Source organism: Athene noctua, chromosome 15, assembly GCF_965140245.1.
Source record: "Athene noctua chromosome 15, bAthNoc1.hap1.1, whole genome shotgun sequence".
NCBI lineage: Eukaryota > Metazoa > Chordata > Aves > Strigiformes > Strigidae > Athene > Athene noctua.
Window position 1 is genome coordinate 8,484,232 of NC_134051.1, and position 26,337 is coordinate 8,510,568.

Sequence of the window (26,337 nt, forward strand, 5' to 3'; positions counted from 1 at the left end):
AGAAAATTAATTTTGTTTCACCATGATCTCTCAAAGCTCTACATTGTATGTCATGTGATTCAGTATGCAATGACCTGACTTCTGGGTGAAGATTAAAAAAGCCCCAACCTATTTTTATCTTACCTTCCAAATCAGCAGGTTTGACACTACTATGTATACGTTCCCTCTCCTTGAGGCCTATTAAGGCACTTGTAAGGTTATATTCAACTGTGCAGTCTGCATGCTTATGAAGTGTCAGTGGTTTGTTCTGTGCTTGCTGTTAGAGCAGTGGTAGGGATGAGAAACAAGTTGGGAATGTTGAAATGCCCACCAAAATAATGATATTTTTTTTTTCCAAACTAAGATTAATTTTATCTTGTTGAGTTCTTAAATACATCTTTAAAGTAGAAATGAAACTTGAAAGTTTAGTTGTTATGATGCCATATCATTAACATTGGGAAGAAAAACCCCCTTATTTCATTAAAACACCCCAAAATTCTATTGACTAGAGTTTAAAACAGTTTTCTTCCTTTTTTTCTTCCCTTCTTCAAATTATGGCTTGATTGGATTAATTGCTAATTTTGCAGTTGCTTCAAAAGAGACGTATCAGTTGTCTTTAGAATTGTCAAGACACTTAAACACTTAAAATGTTTTCTTACAAAGAAGTTGTTCTTTTACTTCAAGTGATTAATGGGGACCTTTGGTAAAGAGCAGTTGGATTTGTTGACTTTTATCTATACAAATACAGGGGTTTTTTCTTTTCTAAATGAAGAGAACCTCACGCTGAGATTGGTTATTGCTTTCAGTTTGCACTTCAGAGCTCTTCTGTTAGCTTCGTACATAAAATATTAAGCATGCAGTTTATTGGAGAAATAGTTTAACATATACCTTAGTTTTGCCTTTTTTGACAGCTCTTAGCACCTTCACTTGAATGAATAAAGTAAGTGATTGCTCTTCAAAACATTTAAATCAAAGTAGTACAAAACAGTAAATGTATCCTAATTGCCTGGGAAATTTTGAGAATTTATTTTTGTGAACAGTGTGTAGCAGATTCCTTACTGTACGGTTTAGTTCATGTAGTTAGCAATAGAAAGGGAGGATGTAGGCATGAAAACATTAATACGGAGGTATAACTACCTGAACTGGGCTTTGAAGGGGCTTTTTTGCAAGGAAAGTACTGTTGTAAAACTTAACTCTCTGAACTTCTAGTCCTGGACACCAGATTTCAGTGGCAATGTTTTCCTCTAGTCTTGTGAAGGGCAGCAAAGGTGTGCTCCCAGGGAGGTGATGCATATTTCGAGGGGAAAGGGATGTTGAGCAAATTGCAGTTTTCTGAACAAACTTAGTGTGACCAAATTAAATTTGGGGACTCTGTGTTGCTGTGTCTTGGGAAGTCTGTGTGTGCTGTTCTGATTATTGTTATTTGTTGTACTTTGTTGAAGAGCAAGTCATTACAGGAACCGAGCTCCTTTTGGACTTGCTGGTGAAGTTTAAGAAATAAGTGGGAGTCCTGTAAACCAGAGATGGAGGAGTTAAAGCCGTTGTAGAGCTCCAATAGACAGAAAGGGTGTTTGGGAGACTCACTTCAAACATAAGGGAAGAGACTATTGCAGACATTTCACAGCTTTTCTAATCACAGATAAATATTTAAAACAACTAAAATGCCTTTCCAGAAGTCTTCTGTTGTTGTCATGTTATGGTTCTGTGTTTGTTCTTCAGATGCTGCTGTTTTCCTGTTTAGGAAGAAGATTAAATTATTTTTTAAAAGTAGAAAAGTTCTTTTCTGGGGAAGAAGAATTACAGATCTTCTGTATTTCTTATACATAGTATAAAAACATAAGGAATGAAATCCAGATTTTATAATTTTTGGGGGCCAACAAAACCCCAAGAAAAAACCTTGGAAATTTATTTTTCTTTAAAGACAAAGTAACAGATGTGCCCTCCTTTTCTGTGCCTGATTCTCATAAAAACAACTTTAGTAAAGACTTCTGTCTCTGATCTTTGTCATTTGATTATGTTTAAGTGTGAAGGAGTTTATGGATCTACCTAAAATGCCATGCCAAAAATCTGGGAGTGTTCCATTTTGATTTAATATGACTTAGCTGAGACAACCAACTTTGTGTCTTTGTGTATTCATACTGAATTAAAACTATAGAGCGAAGTGTTAATTCAACATACTTCCAAAAACTCGTAATTCTGAGTAACTTAGTATTATAAATGTATTATTAGTTTGGTAGCATCAAGCAAATTTAATTAAAAAAAAAAAAAGTGAAGAACTTAGTCCTCCAGAGTTGACGAAGTGCCTGTTTTTCTATTAGTTTTACTTTTGTCTTGCACTACCGTAGTTAAAATTTAATGTCTGATATCTAGCTATAATCAAACCTCTTCCTTTGCTGTGAATTTTGAAACATTTTATAGAAGCAATAAGGAGTTGACATTCTAATAAATTATAAATTAAAAAAATATTCAAATTTTTACTTTAACATAATCTGCTCACTGAGTCTTGGTTTAATGTTACTTGAACAGCTAATTTTCAGTGTGTAGCTGTCATAGTTTATACTGGAATGGTAATAGAACCTTAACTAAGACGGTTCAACAGAGCTTTCTATCAAATGCCTATGAAAAGTCAGTTGTGTGCATTAAAAAAAAGTATTAAAAAATGTATAAGCCATTTTCCTTGTTAAAAGTTAAAGAAGTGTTCCAGTGGGCATTTGAAAGTCATTGAGTGACTTGGATGGGCATGCCATTAAGTTAATTTTTTCACTTAATTTGAACAGTTTTAGGGTTTTATCATTCTTAAATTGTTCCTTTTCAAATTATCTGTACTTCAAAGGAAGTCAAAAGAGCTTTGGTTAACTGTAATTTTGTCCCTCTCCTGCCTTATTGTTCTGCTAAACTATGCTGGACTAATTTGCTCCTTTAGGGCAAAAAAAATCTTGTTTCCAAATTAGTCTTAAATTTTGCCGTTTGTTTGGTTTTTGATTTTTGCTTAAACATTATTGCAGAAGGAAATGTGGTCTCAGGATGGGATGGTGGGACAGAGAAAGAATGTTCTAGCTTTTGTCTTGTGATTTACCCAGGAGAAAAGAACTGAAGTCAGTGATTTAATCTGCACCCGCATTTTGGAAGCCACTTTGTCATTTGTCCTTCATGTTATCTTTATAATTACATAGCATATGATTCCATTTTAATAACATGTTGCTCTTGAATCACACCGTTAAGTGTGTGTGTTTCATTTACAGGATTTTGCATGGCTGATGCAAACTACGTGTGGTTTTTTTTGTGGTTCCATGAGCTCCATCGTTACATGGGGAAGGAAGCTGGCTGCAGGTTTGCAGGGCTAACGAAGAGACAGTGCACAAAGCAGCAGCTTTTCAGCAAGGGAGTTCTGAGTATCTTCATGTGAGGATAGAGTTTCAAACTTCTCTCACGTAGCTGTGTTGACAGAAATAGTGTTGGTAAACTATAGTGTCATACAGATTCTCTTAAAGCAGACTGCCTAGATTTTTAATACTGGTTTTGATACTGGCTGTTCTTCCATAGGGAATGGGCAGAGTTTAGAAAAAATTCTATACAGCTTGCCCATCAGACAAAGGGTCTCAAGGCCAGAACATGTTACGTGTTGGGATGCTGACAAATTTCTCTCTTTATTCGGCATTGTTTTCAGAAATTTATGAAATGAGAGGGTTGTTTACAGCTGTAAGGGCTGGTTGGTATTTGCAGTGCTTTGGGAGTTGACCAATTCTTTTCAAATTGACAACTTGTCTGATTTAATTTCATTGTGCGTGCAGTGTCATTCCTCTACTTGGAACTGTGTAAATTTGGCTTTTGCCAGATTGTGTGCGATCAGGACAGGATGTAGATCTCAGAAACAGGCTTTGAAATGTCTCATAAAGGTATTTGACAGTAGAGTGTATGCAAGGGTGTCTGTCTCTGGTCACCTGACATGATTTGGTTTTACAGAAACAACTCTTCTTTAGAGGGGGCTTATACTCATTTACTTTATTTTCTGTTATATATCTATGCAACTCTATTTAAAAAAATAAATAAATGAAAAAGTATCTAAAGCCTATAAAACATCCTCCCGAACTAAGTATAAACCTATAGCTGCCAATTGCTGAAACTGAGATTGGAGGCTGATTGTTGATTTGAATTGCTGAACAGATGAGGATGATTGTTTTTTATTGTAAATCTGTCAGTAACTATCATTACTAGAAATCTGTGGCTTTTATAATCCCATCTCATTTTACTATTGGATTAATTTCAGTTCTCTATCTCAGTCCTAATACAGTCCTAATTTCTGAGAAAATGAGAAAAAATCAAGGCAAATATGCTTTTTTTCCCCATATAAAAAAATCTGTGCAATTATTTCATTGATGTAGGGACCAAACACTGGTTTTGGGGGCTAGCACTCAACGTAGCCAGAAAGATGCCTGATACTAACTATCCTTTTGATAAATTTGAGTGAATTATGAGAGTTTTAGAACTGCATTTTTCAGAGCCTTGTTGACTTGGCATTAAATTTTACAAAGATTGTCCATTTTGAAATTGGTGTGTCTGCTTACAGCTTCTTTTTGCCAAACAGCATACCCAGTCCATTTCTGTCTGGTGTTTTGTTTCTTAACTTGTGGTGACTCTGGTAGGTGAAAGATGGTGAAGTGGAAAGGGAAATGTGATTTGTAAATTTTTTCTCATCTGCACTAATACAAAGTTGTGTTTATCCTTACCTTGTCTCTACATTTTTCTAGTGAGAAACTACTGTGGAAAGAGAACACCTACTTCCTTAATTGATTGAAAAAAAATCCGAGTCAGAGGTCTGCTTCCTGCAGATAGAAGCTAATTAACCCATGTTGAAATCAGATGGTAGCTTTATAGACATCTCTTGCAGGTTTTTTGCTGGTTTTTTTTGTTTGTTTGGTTGGGTTTTTTTGTTTTGTTTTTGTTTTTTCCCCCTCTGCAGACATTGTGGAGCATGCAAAACCAGCTGTCTTTCACTTTCTGGCATACGTTATAATTTAGTTCTCCAGTAAATATACCAGTAAAAAGAAACTGAGTCCTCCAACTTGGAAAACAAAGTTAAAGCAGTGTTAGATTTGAGTTCTTCAGAGCTGAGATTAAAAAAAAAAACAGTGTTATTCCTCCCTTGCTCTTGGGTTATGTGGAGATGTGGCTTGTGTTAGACTGGAGCCATTAAGTAGCCCTTGGTAAAGCGATAGGGAACAGTTTAAATTAAGAATCCCTTCAGGCTCAGCTACAGGAGATTGGTGTTATCTAGTGCTGCAACACATTTGAAAACACAGGTGCATGCTGCCTTAAAATGGACTCGTCTCTGCTACCAGAGTTTGAATTTTAGATGTTTTAGTCAAGCCATCTACATGGCTTGTTTGTTCTCATAGTTTCCTTGGCCATTGAGTGCAATGTCGTTGAAGGATAGTGTTTCATCCTGTTGACAGATTTTTTTTGACTGCTGTAATGTGTGTCCATTGTCTGAGGAGAGACCACATCCGTCTGTTTTATTATATATCAACTGTTAAGGCTTGCATGTAACACAAGTGGTATTAGAGGCCTCAAAATTTTCTGCTGAGGAAGGTGCAAGTGTGCAATTGTGGAAGCACAAAGCAGGAACCTTTGAATTGGGATTGCCAGAACTGAATCCTTACTATCTTGATCAGCTCAGTGTTTAACTGATTTTCACTTGGCTGGAAGTGACAGATGATTAAAGAGAAAAACTGATAACCTTTTTTGTATGTGAATAGTTGGCTGAAGAGTGGTATCATCAGAGAAATAGCTTCTTTAGTCCTAGATTCAGTCAGAATCCCAATGGTCAAGCTAGAGGCACATCTACCTATTTGCTTTTTGGAGTGGCAGAAGCCTCATTCCAGGGCTGTATTTCAATAATGTAAAATCTGACCAGGTTTATTTTCATCTGCCAGCAACAGTGACGCCTTGAATTTCATTTTGGGGGACATAACAGAATGTGTTTCTACAGATTTCACTTCTGCCAAAAGAGCTTTCTACCTGCTCCCTATGAAAAACCCCTTTCAAGGTTTGGGTCACTCTTCCCCTTTGGGGGTCATGTATCTTGCTGTAGCACAAGGATATACCCAGTACACACTGTGATGTCCTTTCCAGCTTCCTTTCCTTTGAGAGTGTGATACAGGTATTTCTCTTCTGGGATGGGAAACCCTTTCTGGTGGCTCAAGAAAAAATATTTTTGTGTTTTTTCATAAAATGTCTTCATTTAGAGTTGAATCTCTTGCACTCATGGTTTGAAGACTTCGAAAAGAACAGTTATCTCATGCAGAGGCTGTTGATGTGGGATAGTGGTTTATGGGATTGCCAGACTAGGGTTATCTTTATCCCATTCCACCGGCTTTAAGAATTCATCATTGGATTTGATGGAAAAATAAAGCTGTTCCTGACAGCTGCAGAGCTGTTGCTAGCAGATCTGTAGAAATGTTTGATCTCTTTGACAAGAAAAGGTTATCAGAGTGGTATCTGAAGTGTTATCTAGAGCTGATGGATTTTTTTTTTTTTTTCTTCCCCCCATGGCTCTGGAGTCACTGCTTGTATGAAGGACTCTGAAGTCAGCACACTGGTAATTGTGTGGGAACACTGCTTTGAGTCACCTGTGATGTAGCTGAACCTCTACACTATCAGAGGATATTCAGCAGTAGCTGGAGTTGTTGAATTGTACAGTCTATATGTACATTTACTTCTTCCTTTTCTTATCCTCTTGGTAATAATCCTGTGATCATGCTCCACTGAGACTCTGTAGCTGAGTAGCAATTAGAGTAATGCTGGGTGTGCTCACCCCTGTGTATTTGTGCTGAGCACTAGGATGGAGAGAAGGTTGTGAACACCTATTCTTATGTATTAAAAAAAAAAAGTATATGTCTTCCAGTGATAAGCTGTCTGTTCATCTGGTATGAATATTTATGCAGGCTGCTTGCTTCGAAGAATTTGGGTTTGCTGAGTCTGTGGCTTTGGAGTTGGTTTATGAGTTGAAGTGAACAGTGGTGAGATGCTGCAACTTCTATGGTGATTATAGCGTACAGCAATGGCTTTAATAAAACAGGCTTTTCTGTAAACTGGTGTGGTAGGTTGACCGGGTTGGACTCCTCAGCTGGACAGGGGAGAGAAACATAAAATGAAAATCTCGTGGGTCAAGATAAGGACAGGGAGAGATCACTCACCAATTACTGTCACAGGCAAAACAGACCCGACTTGGGGAAATTAGTTTAATTTCTTACCAATCAAATCAGAGTAGGGTAATGAGAAAAAAAAATCTTGAAACACCTTCCCCACACCACTCCCTTCTTTCCGGGTTTAACCTCACTCCTGATTTTATTCCCTCCTCCCTGCCAGTGGTGCAGGGGGATGGGGAATGGGGGTTGTGGTCAGTTCATCACCCTTTGTCTCTGCTGCCCCTTCTGCCTCAGGGGCAGGTCTCCTCAGACTCCTCCCTAGCTCCAGTGTGGGGTCCCTCCTGTGGGAGACAGTCCTCCGTGAACTCATGAACTTCTCCAACGTGAGTCCATCCCACGGGCTGCAGCTCTTCATGAAATGCCCCAGCGTGGGTCCCCCGCGGGGTCACAAGTCCTGCCAGCAAACCTGCTCCAGTGTGGGCTCCTCTCTCCACGGGGCCACAGGTCCTGCCAGGAGCCTGCTCCAGCGCGGGGACCTTCCCACGGGGTCACGGCCTCCTTCGGGCACCCCCGAGCTCCGGCGTGGGGTCCCCCCGGGCTGCAGGTGGGATCTGCCCCGCCGTTCCCCTCCCTGGGCGCAGGGCACAGCTGCCTCACCAGGGGCTGCACCTCGGGCTGGGGGGAACCTCTGCTCCGGGCCTGGAGCACCTCCTGCCCTCCTGCCTCACTGACCTGGGCTCTGCAGTTGTTTCTCTCACTTATCCTCACTCCTCTCCCCGGCTGCAGTTGCACAGGTTTTTCCCCTTCAGTACGTTATCCCAGAGGTGCTGCCACCGTTGCTGATGGGCTCGGCCCTGGCCAGCGGTGGGTCCGTCCTGGAGCCTCTGGCACTGGCTCTGTTGGACACGGGGGGAGCTTCTGGCAGCTACTCACAGAAGCCACCCCTGTAGCCCCATGGCTACCAAAATTTTGGCATGTAAACCCAATACAGCTGGACAGGATGCAACCCTGTGTTGTTCTAAGGGATTACAGCAACTTTGGCCTGGTGAAATTGCCTTGTCTGCTTTTGCTGAGACCTTTGTAATGTTTATGTATGGCACATAGTTTTTTCAGGGAATGATATGTTAAAAATTGCTATTTTGTTTTAAAAGTTCCTATTTTATTTTAATTGTGTAGGACACCTGACGATCTCTCAAGGCAAATTGTGGCCCTGCAGCAAAGAGAGCTTGTGCTGAAAGAGCAGAACTCTACCATCACAAACAGGTGAGTGATACCAGTAGTGGATGGTGGTAGCAAGACACTGCTGTGTATTAAAGTGTGTGGAAAGAAAACAAGGACTTAAAACTTGAGAGAACAGCTCTTTAGATTTCCTGCTGTTTCACAGAGCCTTCTATGCTGTCTTCTTTCCCATGTTGATGAGGAGTTTTTTCCTTACTTAAACCCTTGTAGGAAGAAAAACATGAAGAACTATAGATAGATGCAGTCAAGAGTTTATCCAGCTATATTTTATAAGCTAAAGTGTTTGCAAGGGGAAGTGAGCTTGTTTCCCAGACCACTTAATCTGGAAAGGGAATGCCACAACAAAATGTACGAAGTAGTCATTTGGGTGTGGGAAAGGGAGTAAGAGCCCTGAGGACTGTGATTTGACTACTTAAAGCACCAGTTTGCATAGATAGTGGTGGAAAAGCATGTTTGCAGTTTTGGTGGCAAAGTACTGCTAGACTTTGTGAGGAGGAGTCTGTTTATAGAGGAAGATACGTGTTTGAAACTAGAGGGTGTTCAAGCTTTTGCCCTGTAGTGGGAGTGAGTATCTAATAGGGGAAATGAATTCGTCTGCCAGAACTTAACTTTTCAGACTGCACTGGTTATACATAGCCTTACTTAACATGGTTCCATAGCATGCCAGAAAGTGCTTCTCATCTTTGGTGCACAGTCTTGCTTCCCACACTATTTCCTCACATTAGGAACCCGTTGTCTGTTCTTGTTAAAAACAATACCTCTGTCTTTCCAAAAGGCTCTTGGGCTGTTTGCATTGCGGAGGTGTTAACTGACTTGGCTAAGCAACAGGTGCAGAGAATTTCAACCTTTGTTGTAAATGTGTTGAATGTAAAGCGGACAGCTACTGTGTAATTGAGCACTGGACAAGCACTTCTAGTTTGTCCTGGGCTGCATTTGCTAATGTGTCTCCTGAGGTATATGGTAGATTTTGGTTGAAGAGATGATCGTGTTCTAGACTCCACCTTACTAATGATGGGCAGGATTCATGCTGGGTGTTAAAAGCTTTGTATGTCCTGCTGCTGTTAATGAAACTGTGTAGTCAGTTGTAAAATTGTTAGTCAAGTGTAAATTCCTTTGAGTGCAGCTGGCCAAATTGTTTTGTGGTTTTTGCTAAGAAGTTTAAAGGGGGGAAAGATCTCACCAATATAAAAAAGACATTTCCTATATTAAAAATAAACAAGCAAACCCTCAAACCCTCAAATGATCAAATCAACGAATGATGGTAATGTTTGAGTTATTGATTTTTTTTTTTTTTTTTCAGGCTGCTTTTCACAGCCTGTCAGAGAAATGCATTTTCTAAATTTATTAATGGCCAAGGGGAATCATCCGTTGAAAAAGCAGCCTTTTGGTAGTGCCTGTTCATGCTGGATGTAACTGTGCCAATTTAGTTCAAAAATAAAAACATGATTAAGATTACTTTTTGATTTCAAGTGAAATGGGCTGTAAAGCTGCTTAAATTAAAATTCTAACATTTTCTTGATGTGATGCTGTGTGTCATTTCCAAAACTGATAATTTAGGCTTTCTTCTGTCACATACCTTATTCTGTCTTAAAATGTAGGTAATAAGATACATTTTAAAAAACCTTTCATTACAGATGATTTGAAAGTTCCCAGGAGAAGTTCTTGAGTCTTTGGAAATAAAATCTTGTTAAGGAAGCAAATCTAATTTTCTCTTTTCCCTGAGTGACATCCAGATTTAGCTGATGGTCTTCTCTTTTATTTGTTTCATAATTGTGTTCAGAATGGTCTGTGTATTACAGTAACTTAATATGTGATCGTGACTCCCTCTAGTGATTGAGCCCAGCACTTATTGAGCTTCCTATTGTTTTTTGAGCTGCGAGTTCTTTTGCCCTTAATTGAAATGTGTGAAGTCTTCAGTACTGATAGTGTTATGTTTGATTTATAAAGTCTGTGGTTATATATGTATAGAGCAATGTGCAGCATAAAGGCATAAGAATTTTTGCCTACCCTAAGAAGCTTTGATTAATTTTCTCCATTAAAATGAATAATTTGGTAGATGCTTAAGAAAACGTCATCAGAAGTTGACATCTGAATTTATTTTGGCAATGAAGTGGAAAATCACCGATAGTCCCGGCTTACCTGTTGCTAAAGGTAGTGCAAAATTCAGTTTAGTGGGAGAGGTTTGAGTGTGGTGTTAAAGATGGTGATATGACCCTCTTCCCTAAATGGCTGATATTGAGTCTGTGTACAGTGAATCTGTCTGATCATCACTGAGCTTTTAAACACAGACAGGAAGGGGTTTTTGCAAGCTGAGTATTTTTACTCTCAGTCTTTATGCTGCAGTCGTCTTACTGTTGTTTATTCCCGGTGATGGTGCCTTTCTCACATTGTTTAGTGACTGTGATCGACACTTGCCAGCTACTGTTTGTCTCACAATTTGGGATATAGTTCCAGGTTTCTTTTTGAAAAGAGGAGATGCTTAGTAGTGAAGCAGGAGTTAATTGCTAATGTAGTGGGATATGAGCAGGAATTGACTTCAGGAAACAAACCAGGCGTGAAGAAGGTATCACAAGGGAACAATTTGCTATGTACGGTCCCATCCGTTTCTGTAAAACTGGGGACAGATCTAGCTCATCTGCTTCTCAGTGTCCCTTAGTTGATCTAGAATGGAGAGTTACGGTATACAAACACAGTAGTGACATTTTCCCAGTGCACATATCTTCACTAAACAGCCTAAATTTGTTTTGTGGCGTTCTTCCATTGTTGAACTGCTTTCCATTTATTACTGAACATTTTTTTAGAGCTAATGTTTCTTTTATTAAAAAGGCAATAGAAATCATCACACCACAAAAAGGACACACCATTATATACATCAGCCTTTGCATTGTTATCTGCCTCCTTCTGGCTTGGGGATCTGTGTAACCTGGGTAATTGCCGGTGTCTCAAGGCCTCCCAGAGATCAAGTGATAATGCATATCATATTTGCTGTATCACTCAGATTGGATGCTTTTAGACACAGAAACACAGGACTGAATTTCCTGAACAGTGGGTTTAAATCAATTTCTTCTAACAGTGATTGTTTACATGTTTGAGTTCTGTAGACTCCCTTGGAGCTTGCTGTTTTTGCTAGGGAGGAAAACCTTCCTGTGGTGCTAGTGTGGGGAAAGAGGAGAAGGTCGCTCTTGCACTGAACACATAAGCAGCAACTCACTTCTCCACTTTACAACTTCAGGATTGCTGAGTAATGTAGCTGAAAGTGCCATTAATAGTGTGTGATGGAATCTCACTGCTGTTTTGGAGCATGTTGCTACAAGTTGTGTAAATAGAGTAAATTATACTTTCAGCAGTAACAGTGGGAAGTATTGCAGAGCCCTGTAACTGCAGAACAAAGATAACAATCCAAAGGTTTGAAAGCCCAGGAGAAGATTGCTTGGGGTCTCTTTGATAGCATGAAGTGTACCTGCTCTGCTGTTTAGGAAAAGGTAATGAAAGAAAGATGCTTAGTGGGTCAGTTTAACCATGCAGCCATCATTAGTTTAAACATATTTCCCCCCCCCAGAGTGTGAATGCTAAAGGTGTGGTGCATTGAAATGTACTTTTTCAGGAAGAGTTGATAGTTCTAGCTTGTAATATGGAAAGTCAGGCAAGCAGGTTATAAGCTTTTGTTTTATGGAAAAATGATGTAGTTACGCTTTTTTTTTTTAAGTGAGAAGAACTGCATATTTCTTTTTGCAGTATTCTACCTGCACATTGGGAGTCTCTGGAGAGATTTCCTGAAACAATCTTGGCAAAGCATTCTAGAATTTGAAATGTAGGGGTAAACTTCCCTTCCCATCAGTGTTGTCCTCTGAGATGGCTAAGCATGAAGGAATGGCACTGCTTACAGTTCCATCTTTGCTTTAATTCTGAAAGACAGGCTATGAAAATGTACTTTTTGGTTAGCAGCAGTCCTTCCCAAAGTGATAATTTCTTTTCTAATTTTGCTCTTGCTTAAGTGTAACACTGACTTTGGGCCATTGAGCTATCTTGTAGAAAGTCAAATAGAAGGAAACACATAGGTGAAGTTAGTACTGAGCAGGGTGAAGGACACACAGAAAAACAGAGAAGCAGTAAATCTTTGATTTTGGTGTTGGGATCCTGGAGCTGATGGCTTATTCCCATCACCTAGTGTCAGAAACCCAGCCGTGTGTTTTGACATATGGTTTCATATGTGAAAAGGGATACATAGAATATATTTGAAAAAATGTTCTCCTTCTCCAAGTGCTCACAGCTCTGTTAAGAGACATGGTTGTTTACCAACCTTTATTCATATAAATCATGTAAAGCTGATTTACCCAAACAACCTGCTGTGTGTGTTGTCGCTTAAAAATGAAATAAAAAACTAAACGATTGAAGGCTGGGAAATGTAGACTGCAAACTGAACAGAAAATGCTTTGGAGTTGGGCAGCAGTGTTTTGTTTTTGTTTTGTTTTTTTTTAATAAAAAACCCCAATGAATGAGTGATGATAAGCTCAGAACCGTCCATCTCCATAAGTGCTGTTAGCTCAGAAGTGTGTTGTAAATCTATTGCCCATCTTCTCTTTTCCTTGGATGTCCCAAGGAATGTCAGTCACAAATATAAATAGAGCCTGTCAGACTTCTTCCCCTAATCTCCTGGAAAGTTGGACAGAAGTTTAATTACAGTGAAATGTCTTTTATCTGACAGAGAAAGAAGTGCTAGCTTTTTGATAGGCTTTATGAATTATTTTGTGATCAAAAGAAGCACTTAATGTCTAATATAGGACAAGGTAGGGATCTTTATTTTCTTCTTTTGTTCATCTATATGGCACATTGCACCTTGATTTATATGTGGAGGGGTGTGTGTACCAAGTACCAGACAAATGTTTATTCACAGTGCTTCAGGGTAATATTAACTGCTGGCAGGTTCTGCATTCATTTGTAGAGTAATATTATGGAGAAATGACTAGTAGGTATTGCTTATTCTTCTCTCCAAAATGGATCTTTTCATGCATTTTTATACCAGAAGGTAGTTGACAAAGTCCCATTAAGTGACCAATCTACTCTTTCCAAATAAACATATCCAAATAGTAAGCTTCTAGAGCAACATCTGGGTATTCATGACTCTAATTAGGTAGATACAAAGCTCTTCTAATTTTTTTCTTATCGTATAGTTAGTCCCTAGCAGAAAATAGGAAGGCAAAAAATAATTTAGCCAAGATACTGACTTATGCTTCCAATTCTAAAAACATGGGATTTTGCCCAGACCTTTGCTTTTCGTGATTGTGCCATTTTTAGTCTGATTTCCTGAGGAAGTGAGGCATATTACTGGGCTTTGTGTGAGTATGTAGATGAGATTGTGCCTTCCCTACACTTTTGAACTTGTTTGTTGTGTTCTGTCAAGTTTGGCAGATGGTAGAGGTTTCAAAAATGATAAATTCCGGCAAGTTTAAGGAAAGCAGGTCTCCATCTCCAGGAGAGACATCCTGTTGGTGCAACCACAGGTCATGCCCTGTTAGGTGTCAGAGCACTGCAAGCCAAAGACCCTCTTAAATGTCACATTGACAGTCAGGTGCCTATCAGAGATCGTGCTCCTATAGCCACTGCTCATTCCGTCTTGAGACTGGCAGAGTGAGCACTGCCCTGACACCACGGTGGTATCACATACTGTAATTTCTGCTATACCATGTTTTCCAAAGGCTTGTGGTGTCTGGTAGCACTGTGGTAATGCTGTTGGTATTATTTTCATGCTGTTGGTGTGAGAAATGGAAGTCTACTTGAATCAGTAATTCACCTTTGGAGAGAGAAATCCATAGGAAATGAGGCAACTTTGGTTCTGGAGCTCATGGAACTAGTCTCTTCTCTGTTTAAAAAATAGAGAAAGTCTGAAGAACAGCCTACAGGGGACAGACATAGCTGTAATTGTACCATCTTTTCAGCTTGGAGCTCTGTAGTAACCGTATAGTGCAAAACCAGTAAAAATATTAGTCTTTGGCTTCTTACCTTATATTTGACTGTGCTTCTTGAAGAACATTCATGGATAATCTGTGAAATGGCTCTGTTCAGTACTCTGATCATTTCTAATAACTAAAAAATTGTAGAAGCTGTTTAACTCTGTTCTTAATATTTTTTCTTGTTCCAGGAATATGATTGCCCCTTGGTGTTCCTACTAGCATCCCTGATCTTTGTGCATCTTTTTATTGCTAGAAGGAATGATAGTTTTCATTTGTTAGCACTCCTCTGCAGATGCTGATTCCACATTCCCTTGGGTGTCCAGGTAGCAGTGTGTATTATTAACCAGAAAAATGTATAAAAATAATCAGTTAATTTGATAGGAAGTGTAGACTGTTCTTGATGGTGTGTTGTACTGCAGACGCTGTGTTTCAACACAGAGCTGCACTGTAAAAGTTATGAGAGGACAAGTTTGCCTAGCATTTCTTCTATGCATGACTCACATCTGTGCTATAAATCTTTCACTTCCGTAAGACTAAAATTCCTAAAAATCCTAGATGAAATAGATGTATGTCTAGAGTTCTTGGAAACTGGAATGAATATTTAGAATTATTGAAGTAATTTGAAGTCAAAGCATTTTCTATTTTCATTATTCTTATTCTTTCCTTTTTAGTGGATAGGTGCTATGATCAAATTAATAATTTACGTGAGGTTGACGGGCCAAAGGAAGAGTGCCCCACATCCATGTTGTATTTGTGATATGAATACAAAGGGAGGAGTTATAATCTCAGCTATGCAGTAGGCAGCAGTACAAAAATATTCTACTTTGAAACCAGTAGTATTATGTAAAATCATGAGTTCAGCCTGTTGTCAACCTTTGTGTAGAGCTCTGGGAATCATAGTGCTTTAAGATTTCCAGTGCTTAGGGATTTGTCTCTTACTGCCTCTGCAGTGTGGCAGTAAGCCTTGAGAAATTTAATGAGTTAGAAAGAAAGAGGGCCTTCAGTTTGGGATCTTTAGAATCAGTTTTGAAGCCATAAGGATGGTCCTATGGATAAGGTAGGAGAATGTGGCCCAGAGAAGTCTGTACTGAGTTTCTGGAGAAGCTTTGTGTTTCCCTGGGTTCTGCTGAGTCAATTCATAGTGACCTGAATTTCTCATAATCTCACATGCAGACCCAGAAGACCACACGAATGGAAACAAACATCTCTATTCCATGTATCCTGTCTAGCCTGCACCTGATTATTTTAAAGGCAATATATAGATTTCTATCTATCTCTACCTATTAAGGTTTTTTTATTCCCTTCTCCCCCAAAAGCACATGATACACCTTTGTTTCTTCCCATATAGTATCTTCAAATTACAGTACTGACCATGGCTCTCAAACTGCTGCTTTGAAGTGTTTTATAAGTTATCAACAGCCAAACAAGGTTGCATATAACTGTTTTGTCTCTTAATTTGTAATGTTAGAACTACAATATAGCTTTCCTGAGCAGTCATGAGAAGCCAGAAGATTGGTGGCAGAATGCAGAATGAATTTTCTGTCTTTTTACACTCACGACACTATCAACTACCTTCTGGTATAAAAATGCATGAAAAATCCATTTTGGAGAAAAGAAAAAGCAATACCTACTAGTCATTTCTTCATAATATTGCTCTATAAGTGAATGCAGAACCTGCTGGCAGTTAATATTGCCCTGTAGTTGCTGTAATAACAGGGGTATCGAAGACTATGCATTTTTCTAAAGTATTTGAGAGTACTGTTTATACTGTTTATTTTAAACAGATTGATGGTTTCCCAGTGCTTTGGGGGGAATGGGGACAGCCAGAATAGACTGAGACAGTTTACTAAGGGAAATATGAATACTGTAGGATTTTTAACTGCTGTGAAGTAGTGTCGGTTCAGATACTGCACAGAATATGATATAAAAAATATATTGTCTTGGCTGGGATGTCTCAATCAGTTGATCAGATCTGCACATAAACTTTGTTCAGCTCTATAGCTAATCACTTGTTTAACAATATCTCATCTGGATAATGTCAACTCTACCACATGACTTCTTCAGCCTGCTATTACTGGTATTTTCATGATGTATTTTCTTTTTAATATTCTCTGTGTCTGCTTGTATGCACTTGTGGACATACAGACCATGGTGCAATATAGTAAATGGAGGAAATATTCTAAGTATATAGCTGCTGGTGGGGGGAGGGCATTTTTAGTTATAAATATTTTCCTAATGTCAGATTTTTATCAGCTGTACAAAAGACGTAGTGCTTGAAAAGTTTAATCAAAAATAAAAAGTAAGCTGCCTTGTCTTTTTTAGCTGTGTAAGGCAAAAAAAACTTGTCATAAATTGCAGTCAGCCCCCCCCCCCCAGCAGCTTTCTTTTGCTGCTCTGAAAGTTAAATGACTAATGTGCATAATTTATTTGAGCATCTGTGCTAAAAACTTGCATACCAAGTTTTAGTTCAATGTGATCAACAATGGAGAAAATTAGGATTTATCATGGAAATGCTGACGGATGTGAACATGTGTAGGCTAAACCGGTGCCTGACAAACCTTCTTATTGTGCAATGCTAATGGTGAAACAAATTTTTTTTTCTGCTGTAATTGCATTCCCCCCCCCCCCCCCCACGTCTGCTTAATTTTCTCCTTTTCAAATTTGGTGGTTTTAGTTGCACTTCATATTTGGATTCCTGCTTTTTCTGGAGTCTGCATAAAACCTCCTAAGTTGTCTTGTGATATTTCTAAGCGTAAAGATACCGTGAGCTCTCTGGGTGAACGAGGGGAGATCAGCATCCTGAGATCTAGCTGGGGCTTTGCAGTAACCTGCTCAGAACAGAAGATGGTGCCGGCAGCCTTGGCAGCTGCTCTGTCTTCCCTCCCCTCCTCCTCCACCTTTTCTGTCTTGCACAGCCAGGGTTCTGTCACCAGGATTATAAATTCTGGAGCCAATTAGCTAAAAAATGTTACAAGTGAAAGGAAAGAAATGAAAAGCTGAAGAACATCTTGATGTGAATATGCCTGTCTCGGAAACTCTTCCTGTGGAGAGCTCAGATGTAGCCTTTTACTACAGCTCTGGTGCAGCTTTCGGTGCTTTTGAGGCATCTGGTTAAGGAAGGAGTAGTTGGTTCGGAGGAGTCAAGCACAGGAAAATAAGGCAAGGCCTTCTTAGGAAATTGTGCTGTTAATGTAAGGTCTTCTGTTAAACATTGGAAAGATCCTGAGGGTGTGTTTGTGCCTTGACAGTGTTTCCTCCTTTCTCCATCCTTGTCCACAAGATTTCTTGTTGAAGGAAATTTACTGATTTTTTTTTTTTTTTAAATTTTAATTTTTATTCTCAAAGTCAAGAGTGCTTAGTTCTTGCAGGGGCATCACAGAGAAGAAACATGTTCATAGTCAGTTCCTCTCTCTGTCTTTTAAGACAGTAGTCAGTGTGTTTTCTGGCAGTAGTGGTGCAGCCACGCTCTGTTGCTCAGATGAAATTCTGACAATATTTCAGTGCAGTCATTCTTTTGCAGGAATGTGTTGCTCCTTAGGAAAGGAGATGGGGTAGAGTTGGAGATGGGTTCAGGAGGGGCAGTTGCCAACTGGTTGAGTTATTTTGTTGCTGGTGACTTTGTTGTTTTTGTGGTGTGGCTTTTTTTTTTTTTAACTTTAGCCATATGAGAAAAACTGTAGTAGGATCTGACATTCAGAGGGCCCTTTGGGGCTGGATGGTTGGTCAGAAGGCTTAGGCATTGTCCTCTGTTAAGAGTTCAGAACACTGTTCTAGCAAAATGTGATTTCCTTTCTGTCATATTTTATGTATGGACTGTTTTTATATATTTTCAATATTTAAAACAATGTTCACATATTCATAAGTTTTAGAATACATTCTCACTCTTAAGAGATGGAAATCAGTAAAAATACCCCACAAAAAATTCCCAGCAAAAAACCCACAACAAAACTCCCTAGCTTTCCTTTTATTCAAGCAACAAAAATCAAATTCTTATGAGTGGAATAACTACTGAAGAGGCTTTCTGTTTCTCAGCCAGAAAAAGCTATTGAAATATTTATGGAAATAAACCAAAATGTCTCCCTTTCTGGCTGTACAAATAAGGGTTTATCAGATCTAGCCTATGGCAGTTGCAGTACATAGAGTCCAAAGTATCTACAACTAATAAAACAGAGTGTATGCTTTAAGAAAATGCTATGAGACTTTTTTTTTTTTAAACGTGACTCTGCTGACGAAATAGCACATATCCATGGGTTATCCTAATGGAAAAAAATCCCTCTTCTTGCACCTTGCATCGGAGGTAAAAATTGTCACCAAGACAATGCATTAATTGACTCTTGGAAATCAAAAGTATAATTTATGTTGAGGCATCTTTACTTAAAAAGCAAGACTGAAGTCACTTTGTAGCCCTTTCTCTTGTAGCTGAGAGTGTGGAGCAGTGCTGCTTACATCCTCTCCAGCTGAAAGAATCTGAATCCTGTGCCACCAAGGATATAACTGCAACACGGGTTGTCTGGCTGTGTCACACTCTCCATTTGCGTGAACTTGATCATCTGGGCCTTACACCTGGGTTTTCATTCTACAAGTCTTGCACGAGTGTAAGAGCTGGAGCTCGTTGAAGTCAGAGTGCATACGGTGATTCACAGAAGAATCAGAAAAACAAGGTTTGTAGGGAGAAGTAATACCTTTTATTAGACCAGCTGATAGGATTAGAAGACAGACATGCATTTGGGCACACAGCCAATACTCAGATTTGATATAGAAGCAAAAGCCTTCAGGCTAAATGCAGGTTGAGAACAATTGCTCTGAGTTTAACTTGATTAATCAATTAGACAATGCGAGAGAGAAGGTAGTGGGCACATGTGGAAGGGGGGTATCAGAAGAGATGAAAGAGCTGTTAGCATCTATGAGAGAACACTTTAGACTGAGTCTGATACATGACAAGGGTTTGGATACTTTCATAAGACAATTAGTAGTATGAACCTTCTCCATATAGAAGGAGCATGGAAGCAGACAGTGTCATGGTTTTGCTGGAGCCAGTAAATAGAGCGTTTGCACTGATTCAGCACTGGTTTGTCAGACCTGCAATTAAGGGACTAGGACTTCAATTTCATATTAACAAAAAATATTATTTTCTATACTGTCAATAAAATAATTTTATCATATTGTTTGACTTATCTCCTCTGGGCACTCAGCTGCAGCAGCAAGTCTGAACCTGCCATTACAATGGCTGTTGAATGAGTTTTGCTTCATTTGTCCAAACAGTGTTCTAGGATAAATCGTGTTTCCTGAAATGCAGTTTTTCTGCCTCTTGCACTTGTGAGTACTGTGGACTGTGCTGCTGCTGGGAAAGGCCAGCTGGAGATACCGACTTAGGTGTTGGTGTTCGTGGCAAAATCTGTTGTCAGTTTTGAGTAACCCTTCGGACTTAACAGGACAGCATAATGTGGTTTGTTTCTTTTTTTCTTTTTTTTAAACTGTGTCCTGTTTAATAAATGCAAGGGCTGCTGTGTTACCTAGTATCATGTGTAGTGTAGTGGACAGTCATGGGTGGTAAGTCTCTAACTTCCCTATTTGAGAGTAACAGAATATCTCTAACAGTGTATTTGTCAGAGTTCTTCTATCCTGATTACATCCAGAGGGAAAAAGAGCTGATACCTGTGATGCAACAGTAGGATAACCTGGGGCAAAGTAGTTCCTAAAAATACTTGATGTTTTTAAGCTAATTACATTTTGTGTTGCAAATGACCTTTTCAAAACCTTTCATTTGCATGGATTGCAGATGACTCCAAAGAAATGCCTTTATGCAAAGAGAAAATGCATTCCAGTTGTCTCCGCAAACCCAGAATGCAGGTCTACTGTCTGTTGAATGTGCCCTTTTTCAGAAGAATGTTGTAACATGCTTTTCTGAACTGCAGGGAGAGCTTTGCCCAGTGGAGAAGAAAAGCACTCAGGCTGTGTCATCTTACAAGGCTTCTTCTTGAAGGTGGGGGTTCTGTGTATAAACAGCAACACAGGGACATTCTTGAACTTATAGAGGAAGTATTCATTAATACTTAGAGGAAACATGAAATTCATTCTGACTCCCTTGGGAAATTTGTGGCTCAGTGTGAAACTTGAGAATGACAAAATATGGACCTTGTTTCAAATGTACCTGCCAAGTATAAGGCAGAAATGCCTCAGTTTTTGCAAGCTTTTAATGTGGATTTTAAAATTTTGCCTTGAAGTAGTTACTTTACCTCTTGCCTGAATTAATGCTGCAAGTCTTGAATTGAATATAGGAGAGTGAGGCTGGGTGAAATTTTAGTAGTTTCTCTTTTCCCATCCTCTGGAGACTGTTGTCTAATTCTTGGATGAGAACTGCACAAGAGAGAGAAAGCTAGTTGCAGCTCACATGGATAATGTAGCTGTCACTGAGGCTGACAGAAGTTATGGTGTCCTTCTCCTTGTAGGCCTGGCAGTCCTGGTCAGACAGCCTCAGACTTCACTGGTTGTGATGTTTTAAAAATAAAGTGAGTGGCATCTTTTGTTACCGTGTACAGACTTCAGAGAAGTTCCTCATGTCCTCAAAGAACTGAATCAAGCCAAGGAGTCAGTGTAGATGGTACTGTGTTTGATCAGTCACGTTAGTTTTTAATTATTTTTTTCCACAGCACTTTTAAAGAGTAAGTTTCTTCTCTAGTTACGTTACTTCAAGGAAGTAGAAGACCATCATTGTGTCTGCTGCAAGATATTAAGCCATGTTCTAGAAACACATCCTGTTTAGAATAGTGCTTTGGGACTCAGGGATTTGAAGAGCTCTTTGATTAAGCATGTCTCCAAATATAAAACTTTATTGTAGCAGAGGTAATTACTAAAGTCAGGTTGGCTGTATCCAATGCAATTTGTTCTCTGCTGTTTGAGAATAAAAAAATCTTTTTAACCAACCATCTGAATCGCCACCTGTCCAAAACCAAGGTGTTGCATCGTTGTGTTTCTATTTAAAGGAGAGTAGAATTGAAGATGTCATAGTATCCGTGATACTTTGCTGATTGTCACTGGTACAGAAGCCATTTATAGATTCCCACACTGTGATTTGTACTGCTGTGTGCTCATCACTGTGTCAGGAGAGGCTTCTATGAAGGTCAGGAAAATTGGGACCAACAGAAGTCCTACAGTAGAGACTAAACAGGACTTATGAAAACATTTTTCTTAGAAGGAGGGTGATGGCATGAGTGATGTATGTTTGCTGTATATTTACACCTGGCCTAGACTGGATCCTCTCTGAACTACAGTAAATAACATCTACATTCTTTCTAAGTGTACAAGGATATGTGTTTCTGTTCATGGTCTACAATGTAGTGCTTCTGTAAAGTATTAAAGCTGCTTAAGCTGAACAGGATGAGGGAGAGCCTGGATGGAAATTGAGACACCTGTGTAACACTGGGCTGCAGAAATACTCAAAACTCAGCAGACCTTTGGAAGTAATTTTGCTTCCAGCTGTGATTCTGACCCAGAACTTGTGTGATGTTGAGCAAGTTCAGTGATCTGTCCTCTGGCTTGTGGAAGTGATAGTTAACAAGGTTTATGATAGTATTTACTAAAGTATATCTTTGTCATGGCTTGTGCAAGGTTTCCCAAATTGCAATTCATGTCACTTGCAATTCCTAAAGCTTTTGCCTATGCTTCAAACAGATTTTTTAAATTCTGCTTAATATAAACATATTATAAACCAGATAAATTTTGTTTTGCTTCCATTAGCTTTGTATCTCATTCATTAAATAGTATCCTATTAAGAAAACAGTGGGAACCCTCCTAAGGAGAGAAAGAAGCTGGAAGTATTCTGTGGTTCTGGAATAGACTACTATGCAAGGAGACCCTACCTTAGTCTCCTGTACAGTTCAGGCTTGTACTGTAGGAGTGACAGAGGGAGAGGAACAGATGTGAGAACAGCTTTGTTTTGGCACTATGACAAGAATTTGTTATGACAGTCGAAGATTTGCTTCAGTGTGAGCTTGTTGGTTTGCCGTACGTATTGTAATGGTATGTATTAAGTGAATGAGAGAGTAGGTGAGGTAGGAAGAAATGGAGAGTAATCTAAGAATCGTATGTTCCAACTCCATCTTCTGCAGAAAAGGGGTGGAGTGTGAAGAAAGTACGTCATTACTGCAAAACCAGCTGCAGCTGAGCAAAACCATGTATGAGAGATGATTAAATCATCAATATTTCAGATCACCACTTTTATAAACAAATTTTAGAAAGTGAGAATGAAAACCTGAGGAAACAATGCAGAAGAGTGAGTCTGTGTGTGTTAATGTCCCCTGAGCCCCTAACAGGCAGGAGAAAAGGTTGTTTGAATTTTAAATTGATTTAAATTCCTTTTGATTTTGCAGTCTGTGCCCATTCTGTGTATCTTGTCCCTGGAAGTGAGCAGAGGATGTTTAAGACTCCCTTATTCTTATGCTTGGCTAATTTTATTGTCCTCCCATATTTTCTAGCTGTAAATGTTGCAGACTTTATTACATTTAAACTGGTTTTAATATGGTAGGTCATAAAAAGCTAAGAAACGAGAGGTAGTGTCCACTGCAGTGATGTTTTTAGTGCAGGGAGGATGCTTGCGAGTCACTGAAAGGCTTAAACTGAAACTCTAGGATCATCTGTTTAGCGAAGACAGTTCAGAAATAAAAAAACTGGTCACAGCTGAGAATGAATTTCATTGTTAAAAAAAATCCTCCTTTTCCTTTCATCTGAGGAGCTGGTTTATGCTTTGAGGCATCAATCCAAGTGTGAGGAGAGGAGGGAGGCTCTGTTTCCTTCCTTTTCATAAAAAGGTTCAGCAAGTCATTATATATCTAGCTATAGAGTGTACATTATATATATAGCTATTATATGCTATAGCTGAGACCCTTCATAGCTGACTGCTCATTTTTAATCAAGAGCTATGAATGGACCTGTCTTTATAACTTCTGAGCTGCAAGAGACATATGCGTATACTGGTGCTATTCCTGCAAACTCTAAGCCATCAGTAAGGTTTTTTTGCTTTTGCAAATAGAGTTGAATGACGAAAACCATTGGCAGCTTGTTCATAGCTTCCTGCCTGGCTGCTTCAACAAGGACCCTTGCTAGGGGAGGAGTAAGCGAGCAATCTCTGTAGTTCAGGGATTCTCTCCCCAGCCCAGGGCTGGGTTACACCTGTAGAGATGAGGAACAGTTCTAGTTTTCCTATTAATTGCAATTATTCTTTCTGCAAGTCACAAATTTTTAAAGCTTTCATATATCTGCTTTCAGGGGGTCAGTTACTGCTGCTGTATTTTAAAGCTAAAATAGCTTGGGAAGATAGGTAGTTACTAGGGGATGGTTCTATGGATATATTTGACATTTCTTAACTGTTGAGTATTCAGCTTTGAAACTTCCTTCAGAGAGTGGCAAGGCAGGTCTCTGTGATCTCCACATGGGTCAGAACTTCATTTAATACCTTTTGACATTAAAACTGTTTGAGAACTGGTGCCTGTGGTATTGTCTGTTAGTTCTGATTTCATCACAGTTTAACAGATAGTAAATGTTCCTGTAAAATGTTTATGATGATTTCTGCAAGTGACAACTTCAGTTCCCATGTCACAAACTTGGATCTCCTCACAGCCGCTTTATACCAAGTTTTGCATTCAGCACAAACAGAGCCACCAAGGAAAAAGAGATGGAGCAAGCTTTCTTGGAGCCTTTACCATATTAGAACAGGGACTATTTGTTTTGCTGCTTCTGTTTTAAAAAAAATCCAAAAACAAGCCAAACAAAAACCCCCTTAATACATCAGACTTATTAAAGCAGCACCTGTTTGTCTAAAATGTCACGAATGGGGAATGGCTTAAAACATGGTGTCTAACTGAGGCAGGGTGTGCATGTTAGAATCCTCTGTCCATTAATCTGAAGCCTCAATGTAAAATTAATGACTTTACAGGCTGCCAGTAATGTTCATGATAAATAGTCTGCTTTTTGTGAAAATGATTTACTGGTCATAGAACTTGGACACAGAACTGCATTAAACAAAATTATTATAAGAATTACTTTATTGCATCCATTTAATCATTCTGGGAGCCAACACAGATTTGGAGTATGCAAAACAGGTATCCTATCACTCATTCAGCTTTGTCCACAACTAAACAAATATCTGAATAGCTAACCTTTTCCCTGTTTCAAACCTGCACTATTTTCCCATTGCTCCTTGATTTCTACAACAGAAAAAAAAGAAAAGGAAAATTAGAAAGCCTTGACTGTGTAAATTCTGCACCATATTGCATTTGAATTCTTGTACCTTTAACTGTTGTTTTGAAGGTAATGGGAAGGAATAGGCGGCAATTTACTGCTCTTTAAAACATCAAAATTTTTCTGTTCTGAAAGCTTGCAACTTTTTATTTTTTTGAAGTCATTCAGGTTGTGCCTGCCATATTTATGGAAGATGATGTTTGACTAGAAAAATCAGTAAATTTATGATGGAACTTATAAATAGATGAAACTTCAACAATTTGGGGGTTTTGCCTGATTATACCTATTCTTCAGTGTGTATTAAGTGTGATTAGTGTTCAACTGAATGGAGTTGGAAAGAAATCTGTCCTTATTACAAGGGAGCCTTACATCTCTTAAAGATTGACATTTTGCCCAACAGAATAGCTGATGCTGCATCTCAGGAATGCAAAAATAATCAACCCCCAAGCATTTAAAGTCAACAGATCTTCTTTCTATTTGCTTTCATTTTTGCCGATGCTGCCGTTTTATTAAGGCTCTTTTCTGTAAGTATGAAGGTCAGTAACTTAATATGAAAACTAGTTCTGAAATTATGAAAATCCACATCTAGGAACAGGTAGTTTGAAGAAATCATCAAGTATTGTAAGACTTGTGATAACAGTAGCCAACTTGTTCCTTTTAAGTAAATATGATATGATTACTTAGAAAAAAACCACACAACTTTTTGATAGTATCTCAAGTATTCTTACATGTGCAAATGGTGTTAAGGTTTCTAATCTTATATTTGAAGTGCTTTTGTAACAGAGGATGGCTGGGTTATGTGGCTTGCTAGACCTACCTCTAAATAGTTCTGGAACTTAAAAAAAAATCCTCATTTTGGAGAGTTTGTCCTTGCAAATTTGTCCCCTTGTGGGGACAAAGGAAAGCCAAAACCTCCTTTTCTGGTACTGGACGAGTTTTGAATTTTAAGCAGTCACCTGTCCAACCACGTGTGAGGTGACCTGTCCAGCCAGCTGTGCATCTGGTGTGTCTCTGTGTGCAATGGTAGGCTCTGCTAGGCAGAAACCCACCAAGAACTGGAGAGGAGTCACAACTCTTCATCTGGGAATCAATGCAGCACTTGCATTCTTACCTTTTTGTCTCTCTGGCACCCCCAACATTGCCCCCTGGAAAGGGTAATGAGACTTGGGTTAAGCCCAGGGGTGTATAAAAGGTGCTAAAATAATGTCTTTTGCAGCATGTATTTTGGCAGGATGGCTTATTCTGTTTTACTGCTCTACAGTGGAAATCGCAGATTTCACTCAGGCTCTTTTAATCTGTCTTTAAATTGTGTTCAGAATTTCTTTTTTTTCCCTTCACTCCTTTATCTTTGTCCTTTTGTTTTTTTAGCCCTTCATCAGTCCCATAGAACTTAGATCTGCAATACCTTATACAATCTCTTTGAAATAAACTGTGTTTCACGAAGAAATTACCAACAGGGAGACCCCTGGATGCCACGTAGCATTCATGTCTCAGCTGTGTTGGGTAATGATTTCCTGGTTCCAGGAGCAGGAGATTAAAATTCTGGTGAGAGGATTTGCCCCTTTCTTCACTCAGCAAGGCCCCTGTGCCAGGGCTCAATCACTTCCTCTGCAACAGCAGGAGCAGAGGTAATGTGATACTGTGGTCATTCAATCAGAGGTAGAAATGCTTTAATCTCATCTATTCTGCCTCATAAATGCTTTCTTCTTTGTTCTGAATTCAGATCTCTAGCGTTCCTATTGTTGCAGAGATTGAGGGAGAAAAGAGATCATCCTGTCCAGTTA

The 26,337-nt window shown here is 39.1% G+C and overlaps 1 protein-coding gene across 1 annotated transcript in view; it reads left to right on the forward strand.

The window, feature by feature from the left end:
* The window catches only part of MAD1L1 (mitotic arrest deficient 1 like 1), a 377,323-nt gene that overhangs the window by 33,624 nt on the left and 317,362 nt on the right, over window positions 1-26,337 (forward strand). The window contains exon 10 of the mRNA XM_074918998.1: window positions 8,304-8,390. Coding sequence (XP_074775099.1) covers window positions 8,304-8,390 — 87 coding nt within the window. The remainder of the gene's footprint in view (window positions 1-8,303; window positions 8,391-26,337) is intronic.